This window comes from Budorcas taxicolor, chromosome 5 (genome assembly GCF_023091745.1).
Source record: "Budorcas taxicolor isolate Tak-1 chromosome 5, Takin1.1, whole genome shotgun sequence".
Lineage (NCBI taxonomy): Eukaryota > Metazoa > Chordata > Mammalia > Artiodactyla > Bovidae > Budorcas > Budorcas taxicolor.
In genome coordinates, this window is record NC_068914.1 from 115560619 (window position 1) to 115570950 (window position 10332).

Genomic DNA, 10332 nt, shown 5'->3' on the forward strand with positions numbered 1-10332 from the left:
TACTGGAGTGGGTTGCCATTTCCTTCTCCAGGGGATCTTCCTGACCCAGGGATCAAACCTGCATCTCCTGCAGCTCTGGCATTGCAGGTGGATTCTTTAACGCTGAGCCACCAGGGAAGGCATGAAACCCTAGAGATCCCTGAACGAAATGTCTCTCCTGCGCCATCGTGTCCTGATCACACAATTAGCAGCCAGCACTCTGGAACTTGATCATTTTCTTGGATGAGAAAAGAGATCCCATAATCTCTGCTTGACATATTCAGAATCTCCCAAATGTCTCTGTAGTATTTGGGACGGCTTCTATGTCGTGTTCTTGGCCCATCTTCAGTAGTGTGTTTCCTGTAGAATTACTATTTCATGGGACTGTGCTGACCATTCAGCACTGTCTGATACCTCAGCTGGAGTTTGACGTCTAGGAGGTTGGTCTGGAAAGAGACATTTCTGGAACTGTCAGCAGCTAGAAGCTATTTAAAAGCACAACATGGGATGAAATCACATGTGGGGTGCATGGATTGTTGTTGCTGTTTAGTTATTAAATTGTGTCTGATTCTTTGTGACCTCATGGACTATACCCCACCAGGCTCCTCTGTCCATGGGATTCTCCAGGCAAGGATACCAGAGTGGATTACCACTTCCTTCTCCAGGGAATCTTCCTGACCCAGGGACTGAACCCACGTCTCTTGCATCTCCTGCACGGGCAGGCATATTCTTTACCACTGAGCCCCCAGGAAAGCCCCGGGGTGAAAGGAGGTAAGAAGTAAAAAGAACAAATCTAAAAAACAGGACATGCCAACATATAGGGGATTGAGAGAGAAACCTCTGGGGCTGGTGAAAAATCAGGCAAGTGTGGTGGCACAGGCGTCAAGGGAGAAATGTAGCAACAAGCCAGGGATCAAGTGTGTCAAGCAAAAGGCTGGCTGATCATCGGGATCCAATGTCAGGGTTATTCGTGACATTGATAACGACACTTTTGGTGGGACAGTACAGAAAGCTTGAGTGAAGTATGTTGAAAAGAAAGAGAAATTAGGAACCGAGGTATAGACAACTGTTTTAGGACCACGGAACTGGGTGACTGAGCTGACATTTCCTCTCTCATGGTTCTGCAGGCTGGATATCTGAGATCAAGGTGTTGGTAGGGCTGGCTGTCTCTGAGGCCTCTCTCCTTGACTTGTAGACGGCCACCTCCTTACTGAGTCTTCACATGTTTTTCCCCTCTGCACCTTCCTGTGTCCAGATTGCCAGTTCATAACAGGATCAGGATCCCCCCTCAAGACTTTAATCACCTCCTTAAACGTCCTGTAATATTCTGAGGTGCTAGAGTTGGGACTTCAGCATGGTAATTTCGTGGATATATAACTCAGCCCATAGAAACTTTCTTGAGAAGATTTTGTGTAAAGAGGATAAACCAGGCAGTAGTTGGAGAAGGCTTTGGTGTCAAGGGAGAATTTTCTCTTTGAAGATGTGGAAACCTGGTGTGGTTACATACAGAAGGAATGATCTAGAAGAGAACAAAACTAGGTGAGAAAGGGGAGACTTACTAAAACTATGTCTGCAAGTAGCTCAAGAAAGCAGGACCAAGTACACAAGTGGAATTCCTACACAGCAGTGTAGGTGTCAGCCGGAGGAACAAGCCAGGAGGCAGAAAATTCAGCTGAGGGGCAGAACTGTGAGTCAGTGCGATGGAAGGACTTTGAAAATTTCCTTCTAATTATTTGTTTTTCTAGGCAAAACAGAACGCAGGGTAATCAGCTGAATGTTGGTGCTGGAGATCTTTAGAGAGAATGAGGGTGTGAAATTGCAAATGGGAGTGAAGGACACAGCATGGAGTTGCTAAGCAACGCAAAGGATCTAATTGTGACCAGTGGTCCTGAATTGAGACTGAAATCACTGCGGCTGCATACTAACGATTTCCTAATTGTGAACAAAGCCTGAATACTGAAAAGTGCAAAGCATAAATGAACAATGTGAGAAGTGAATATAAAATAACTGCCTGGGCAGAATTCTTTTAAAAGACCCCATGCTCCTTTTAGGACTTGTTGCTAATTTTTCTTCATCTTAATACACACGCATCAATCATTTAAAAATGTAGTTGAGGGCTCCCCTGGTGGTCCAGTGGTTAAGACTCCGCCTGCCAGTGCAGGGGGCATGGGCTCCACCCTTGGTTCAGGAAGATCCTACATGCTGGAGGGCACCTAAGCCCACGTGCCACAACTACCCACACTCTAGAGCCCGAGAGCGGAAACCACTGAACCTGCATACCTTGAGCCCGTGCTCCAGAACAAAGAGGAGACCCTGCTCAAGGCAAGTGGAGAAAGCCCGCATGAAGCAATGAAGACCCGACCCAGCCAAAAATTAATAAATAAATAAATAAACTAACCAAAAACATTGAAATGTAGTCTAGGTTTGCATGTTTTTTTAAAAAAATGTTTATTTATTAATTTTAGTACGTGCTTTTTTGTTGTTTTTGTTTCTGTTTTTTATGGGATCTCAGTTTCCCCAACCGGGGACTAAACCCAGAATCCTAATCATTAGGCCACCGGGAAGCTCCTGGTTTGCATGTTTTTTAACTTTATAAACATGGGATATTATTGTGGGAATCCTTTAAATCAATAGTACTTCACAGTATGTGTAACATATGTGGGCAATGCTCATTTACTTTCATTGTATAGCACTCCGTGACATGTGTGCTCCTGTTTCTATGCTACTTTCAAGGTACATCTGAGTTGTTACTATGCTACTGTGAACACGCTTACCTGCTGCTCAATATGCCTCCTAGTTCTTTAAGGATACACTCTGGGCATATTCCGTACAAAACACTCCCCCATAACATCTTTCTTTATCTGACTAGGAATCCATCGATGAATGCTATCAGCCAGTTCAAGGGAAAATGCATGCATGTTAAGTCTTACAATCCCTGAACAGGGTTTCTCTTTATCTTGTTTAAAATCTTTCAGTAAAAATGTATACTATTCTCCATAATAGTTTCACAATTCTGTTAGGTCTCCTCCTAGATACATTTGCTTTAAAAAATAAAAGATACAGTGCCCTCTGTTACTCTGGGCCTTCCTCCCAGCAGTCAGTAGGCACAGGCCTGTCGGAGGCAGAGCAGAGATGGCCATGGGAACCACCAAACAATGGGAGATGCGGTTGGATCAACCCCTTCTTGCTCTTTTCTGCCGGCTCACTCGGTGAGCTTGGCTCCCTCTTCCCCAGCCCAGGTTACCTATATTTGCTATTTTTGTTGCTAGTTAAACTGCATGGTTTTATTATATATTCTGACTAATTGATTCTGCTACAGAAAGCACAATTGATTTTTGGATTAAATTATATCCAAAATGTTTGTTAATTTTCATTAATTTAATAACACACGAGTGGTTTTTTTTTTCTGCTTGAATTCATACACTGGTAATATAATAACTGTGATTCTTCCTAACTTTATATTTCTTCCTGCTTATGCTGTGGGTGAAAATCTCGGTACGGTACTGAGTAAAAGTGATTGTGGGCTTATTACTTTAGCTCTCAGTCTGCAAGCTCACATTCCAGGGTGAGAGGCTCTGTGTATAACCTTTCAGTCATCACTATCAGATTAAGAGAATTCTCAGGTGGGATGGGGAGGGATATGGGAGGAAGGTTCAAGGGGGAGGGGACAAATGTATACCTATGGCTGAGTCATGTTGATGTTTGGCAGAAACCAACACTATTCTGTAAAGCAATTATCCTTCAATTAAAAATAAATAAATTTAAAATGTAAAAGAGAAAATTCTCTTTTATTCTTTATTTCCTAACAGATTTTTAAACTTTTAAGAAGTTCTGATTTTTTAAAAAATCAAGTGCTTTTATTGTCCTTTTAAATGGCTATGTAATTTTCTCATTTAATTTATAACTATGATAAAGGATTCTTCCAGGCAGTAATGTGGATTTAGGGACAAGAAGAAAGATGACCTTGGTATCTATGAGAAGAGGGAGTTTTAAAAATTTTTATTGGAGTGTAGTTGCTTTACAATGTTGTGTTAGTTTCTGCTGTTCAGCAAAGTGAGTCAGCCATTCGTATACATAATACGTCTCCTCTTTTTTAGATATCCTTTCCATTTAGGCCACCATAGAGCACTGGGCAGAGTTCCCTATGCTACGCAGCAGATTCACGTTAGTTATCTATTTTATGTATAGTAGTCTATATATGCCAGTCCCAGTTTCCCAATTCATCCCGCCCTCTCTTCCCCCACTTTATAACCATAAGTTTGTTTTCTACATCTGTGACTTTATGAGAAGGGTGGTTTTTAAGTGTTTAGAATCTATTTACCAAAATTCCACACTTGTGAAGGAGATAAAGTTAGGGTAACCAATGACTGAATTTTTGTCATCGGCATGCAAGCAGAACTTTTGTGACCCATCTCTTGGCGTTCCCCAGTTAGAAAAACATCTCCCACAGGCCTCTGCAGGATCTTTCCACTTTGGCTCTCTTGATGTAAGGATAATGGAAGCTCGTAAGCCACGTGTCAAAGACACCAGAGCCATAAAGGACGGAAGGATCACGTGATCCCAGAGTCACTGTTCAGGAGAGATTCATCCTCCAGCCAGGAATACCAGTACTGGAATTTTAATAAGTGAGAAGTAAACTTCTATTGAGTTAAGTTCTTTTCCCCGTTTCATCAGTGTTACCTTAAATCATATAAAATTTCCCCAAGTTTTTGTTGTTACAGAAGGAGGATAAATCTTATCCTTATCATAAGCAGGATGATGGCAGTGTGTTTTTCTTCAACCTTCTTCAACCATAAAAATGACTTGACCAGATTCACGGTGTGAGTGACAGAGAGGGAAGGATTAGAGAGATGAGGAGGCGCCTGTGGTGAAACTTGTCACTTAGATGGAGAAGTCGATTGGGGAATGGGAGGCACCGTGAGCCTATTTCTCTTGGATAAGAGGGTGTCCATCCAGTAATGGGGATCTGGGGACAGGGAGGCAGATTTGGCCCTGAAAGCTATCAGAAGAGTGATTTAAGTGAAAAAATGTCATGATTTCCGAAGTAGAATTCAAAGGTCCAGTTCTACTGTGACCAAACCTACCAGTTCCCTCATATGAACAGAAAATCTATTCACCAAAATTCCAAAATGTTAAGGAAAGGAAAGCCCAAGAGGCCAAGATATAGTGCATATTTTATTTGTTTGCTTTTGACAGCAGAATCATAAGCGATTTGCTTTTGCTACAGAAAGAGGCCAGAACTATGTTAGGAAACCAGAGAAATAAATTGTGACTCTGGCTTGCTCTGGCTTCTCAGTTTCCACTTTTGCTTCCAGCCACACCTTCTCGCCTACGTGCAGCGGCAGGGTCAACACTCCAGAGAGATTCCTGGGCTCTTTGGTGGAGACCTGATGCTTTTCTAAGACAGAACTTTTGTCCCTCATCAGCTGAACAGTCACCTTGCAGTGATGGAGATCCACATCGAAGAGGAAATGGTAATTTCCTGGCACCCTGCATGTGAAGACCCCAGTGTCCTCCTGTAAGTCTCTCTGGGCATTGTACAGGACCTCTGTGAAGGGGACAGGCTTCGAAGGTGAAGGCAGCTGGCCACTGAGCTTCACAGTGAAGGCGGACTTTCTCTGGCACGGGCATTTTACACTTGGTCCTGGAATTCCCGTCACACCTGGTAAACCTGGTATTCCTTAGAGAAATGGACAAGACACAGTAAGAAGGTCATAGAATCCAATAAAAAGATGATTCCCAGTCAATGTGTGAAACCACCACTTTTTTTGTTAAATAACATCATGGTTAAGAGATTGATCTTTGCTGTATGATTGAATGGTTTCAAGTCACATCTCTGAAACTGACCAGCTGTGTAATCTTACTAAAAGTTAATCAACCTTTCTGGGCTGTATTTTCTCATCTGAAAATATTATTATTGACGTCTCATGTGTTTATTGTGAAGTTGTAATGAGACAATGTGCGTAAGGTACTTATAGTACATATGCGTGGTGCATATGTATTATTTGATAAGGCCCATGATAATAGCCCCATAAGAGATGACACACAGCTGTGATCTTTCCTGAGAGCCCCTCTTGGTCTGGTCTCATTGGCTACAAAGAAGTCCTGGTAACCAGGACAGAATCTGGGAAGAATCTTGCTTTGTACTCAGGTGCTCCCTGGGCATCATCCTTGTATTCGTGGTGCATATGTATTATTTCCTATATATTATTTCATCCTGGCTTGGGTGGGACTAATTCTTGCTACAGCTTCCCTGGTGGCTCAGTCAGTAAAGAATCTACCTGCAATGCAGGAGACCCGGGTTTGATCAGATTAGAATCATTAGCAAGAATTTTCCTTCTCCAGAGGATCTTCCCAGCAGAAATTTTCCTTCTCCAGGGGATCGTCCCAACCTTGGGAAGGAAAATCCTTGCTAATGATTCTAATCTTACTGAAGACAATGAAAAGGCCTGGGTCTAAGTCTGGGGACCAGAAAGCCTTTGGATTACCAGATCTAAACCTTAAGGCCCATGATAATGGCCCCATAAGAGATGACACACAGCTGTGATCTTTCCTGAGAGCCCCTCTCGGTCTGGTCTCATCGGCTACAAAGAAGTCCTGGTAACCAGGACAGAATCCGGAAAGAATCTTGCTTTGTACTCAGGTGCTCCCTGGGCATCATCCTTTTCATAAGAACTAGGTTTGGGGCTCTAAGTGCTCAATGAAACCCAATGTTCTGATGATATATGATGCCCTGCTACACTTACTAAACCCCCCTTTTTTGCTGTTTATCAGACAGTCTGATTCATGATGCTGACTCTACTTAGCACATGTTCCCAGCGTGACTAACCCACATGGATACTAGTACCCTGGTTCTAGAACTAGGCCAGTCTCTCTTGTTCCCTGTGACTTGAGCTCTGGTTCCCCTGCCCTGGGACCCAGCCGTACAGCTGACCATTTCCTCCACATTCTTTTAATCCTCAATGGGTTGTGTTCCTGAGTTTATGAGGATTATGACATTCCTACCAAAAAACATGAAACAGGAGTTGCAAATAAAAAGCAGAGGAATGTATTTCTCACCTCTGGGACCAGGAGGCCCTCTTATACCTGGAGGTCCTGGGTGTCCTGGAAGCCCTGGAGGTCCGGCACACCCTCCTTTCTCCAGGACAGCATTTGCCATTAGGATGATGCTGACCAATATCCGGAGATCTTGATTAAAGAAACAAAGAGGTTTTTTTTTTTGTTTGTTTGTTTGTTATTTTGTTTTATTTATATATGAAGGGTGAATAGGTAGAGTTGCAACCTGGCCCAGGAAAGGTATCATGTCTAGAACTAAACACATGGACTCAAATAACAACTTTGCCCTTACTAGCAAACCGAGCAAGTAACTCCCTGAAATTTCCTTATCACTCATATACAGCAATAATTACTCAGATAAAACTGTTTCTGAATCATGAAAGGTCAACATTTTTTCTTCATCTGTCCTTGAACTTCTAGAACACAGAAAGCACTCAAACACAATTCTTAAATACAAAATCCTTTACTCTTATGAGAACCTACCACATGTCTCTCTCTCTCTTTTTAGTTGCTAAGTCGTTTCTGACTCTTACGACCCCATGGATTGTAGCCCGCCAGGCTCCTCTGTCCATGGGATTCTCCAGGCAAGAATACCGGAGTGGGTTGCCATTTCCTTCTCCAGGGGATCTTTCCAACCCAGGAATTGAATCCAGGTCTCCTTCATTGCAGGCAATTTCTTTACCAGCTAAGAGGGAAGCCCCAACCTACTACATATTGAATGCTTATTATGGAAAAGACACTGGGCTAGAAACATCATATCAGTAAGAAGTCATCACATGCCTGGTATTTTTGCCATAAGCATCTTTGCCCCAAGCATTTTCACCACAATCATTTTTGCTACATAATTAATTTGCCATAAGGCAATTTTGCCATAAAAGAAAAAACAGTTCAGTTTCAACTGGCTGATAGTTGTTTGGTTTTATTTCTCCATGGATGCAGTACTCCCATTTTTATGTTACATAAATCTTAGTCCTCATAATGGTCCTGATAGTGATGAGTAGGCATGGTGATCTTAAAACAGTGGATGATATAAAGACTTGATAGAAAATAAGTGGATAAAACTTACTACAAGTGTGAAATAAGATAGTACAAAGTCAGACTGCATACCATCCTAGAAAATAACAACATATCAGTTTGCAAATCCTTGGGTAGATTCGAAGGCAAAGAGTTGAACCAGTATTTCCCATGGAACTTTGGAACATCTGTCACAGCACATGTGACACAATGTTAAGAGAGCAACAATCCTGTAGAGGACTTCACAATGCAATACAGAGCTCAGTTACAAATACGCACCTTTAGTATTTGAAAACAGAAGGAGGAAGTTTTAGCAAAAAAGTGCAATGCTGAATGAAGAGACAACTCCACAAGCAAAAGAAAAAAAAAAGACAAGTGCTTAAGTACAACCTACAAAGTAAAATCAGTTATTTGCATGATATTGTCATGAATCTGCACATTTTTAATGTATTCAAATAATTGTATTTCACAATTAATTTTTTAAAATTTCATTATTCATTTCTTAAATGTTTTGTTATATCCTTTTAAGTGTCCCTCTTTTATCTTTCATTATTTTTATCTTTTAGAGCAAAATTGCCTTGTGGCCAGTTAGTTATGAGGCAAAAATGTCTGTAGTGAAAATGCCTGGGACCATGATGTCTGTGGCAAAGAAGCTGGTGGTCTAGAACTGTACCTAGAACTGTTCATTACACCCCTACAAGGGAAAGTTTATATTTCATTTTACAGATTAGTGGTTTAAGATTCAAAGAGGTAATTCTACTTACTTCCAACCAGATTGCTAGTCAGCTACAACCTGAGGGTGCGTGCTTGTATGCCCAGTGGAATCCAACTTTTTGCAACCCCATGGACTGTAGCTCGCCAGCCTCCTCTGTCCATGGCATTTTCCAGGCAAGAATACTGAAGCCAGTTGCCATTTCCTCCTCCAGGGGATCTCCTGATCTAGGGTTTGAACCCCCGTCTCCTGCATTAGCAGGTGGATTCTTTACCACTGAGCCACCTGGGAAACCCCAGTTACAGTCTGAGGCAAGATTCTTATTCAAAGCATTCTGAATTAAGAATCAGCGTTCTCAGCTATCTGCTTTTAATTAGTTAATTAATTGTTAGCTGATGGCCCTGCCCTCTCATTTCTCCAAACCCTCTGCTCTTGGCTCTCACTTTTCTCATCCAGCTAAGTCTTATAGCACAGCAACCCACAAGAAGTACCTTGATTTGGATTGTATTCACTCTGTGTTTATGTTATGTTTCTGTCTTCCAGAGAAATAATTTCAGAAAACCTATTTGGGGCACTAGAATATTCACCTCCGTTAACAAAATGATACACTCCATCTATCCTCTTACAAATACTTGACCCCCCTCCCACAACCTCCGTCCACCTCCTACCAGCCATTCTCAGGACAGAGCCTTTCCTTTGTGGGATGGGCGTCTCTCAGATTTCTTTCTGAAATGCCTAGCTGTGTGTCTGAGGCTTGGGCTCTGGTCACTGCTCACTCCGTCAAGGCCTTAGCTAAATGATACGAAGCTGCCAGTTCAAATATTTACCCCTGGTTGAAACTGAAAAAACAAAATTAATATTTAATCACACAGTGGACTTAGGCCACCCACTGTTTCTGAATTTGGATCTTGGGCCCAGTAGGACTGTCAACTAGAAGTCCTAAGTCATTTTCAGATTTCCCTTCCAGCAGGTCTATTATGGAAGCAGCTGTCAATACATTTAAGGCCAGGATAAGGAGGTCATTTCTCCTGTTCTGACTTCTTTCTGAAGATTTATTCCTTATGTTTAACCACAGATCTGGAGTCATCACAGACCATTTTCTGAACAGAAGGCCAAATGCAGAGCAGGAAGTCTAGAATTGAGGGTAATTCCCAGTAAGAATAATGTACTATGTATTGTGATACACAATTAAGTGGTCAAACAAACATACAGTATGCAGTGCTAATTAATATTAGATACTATTTTACCATGGGCTTCCCAGGTGGTGCTAGTGGTAAATGACTCACCTGCCAGTGCAGCAGATGTGAGACTCAGGTTTGATCTCTGGGTCGGGAAGATCCTCTGGAGAAGGGCATGGCAACCCCCTTCAGTATTCTTGCCTGGAGAATCCCATGGACAGAGGAGCCTGGAGGGCTACAGTCCATAGGAGTGGAAAGAGCTGGACACTACTGAAGTGACTTAGCACGCACGTGTTATTTTAACATGCATGGCACTTGCCTCTTTTGATCCCAATGACAATCTTATAAGGAAAATATCTGTAATTTATTATATTTTATACAAATCAAACTATT

The 10332-nt window shown here is 42.0% G+C and overlaps 1 protein-coding gene across 1 annotated transcript; it reads right to left on the reverse strand.

The window, feature by feature from the left end:
• Nucleotides 1-5219: 5219 nt before the first annotated feature.
• On the reverse strand, nucleotides 5220-9436 carry LOC128048191 (protein HP-20 homolog). Its single transcript, XM_052640596.1, has 3 exons — nucleotides 9430-9436; nucleotides 7039-7167; nucleotides 5220-5659 (listed from the first exon to the last, which is right to left on the reverse strand). Exons 1-3 carry the CDS (start codon nucleotides 9434-9436, stop codon nucleotides 5220-5222), a joined length of 576 nt encoding a protein of 191 aa, XP_052496556.1.
• Nucleotides 9437-10332: the final 896 nt, after the last annotated feature.

Bases quoted from the DNA above. Each gene is read 5' to 3' on its own strand.
- LOC128048191 (XM_052640596.1), bottom strand. The intron at 5,660-7,038 runs GTGAGAAATACA...CATTTCTCTAAG, and splicing joins AGGGCCTCCTGGTCCCAGAG to GAATACCAGGTTTACCAGGT.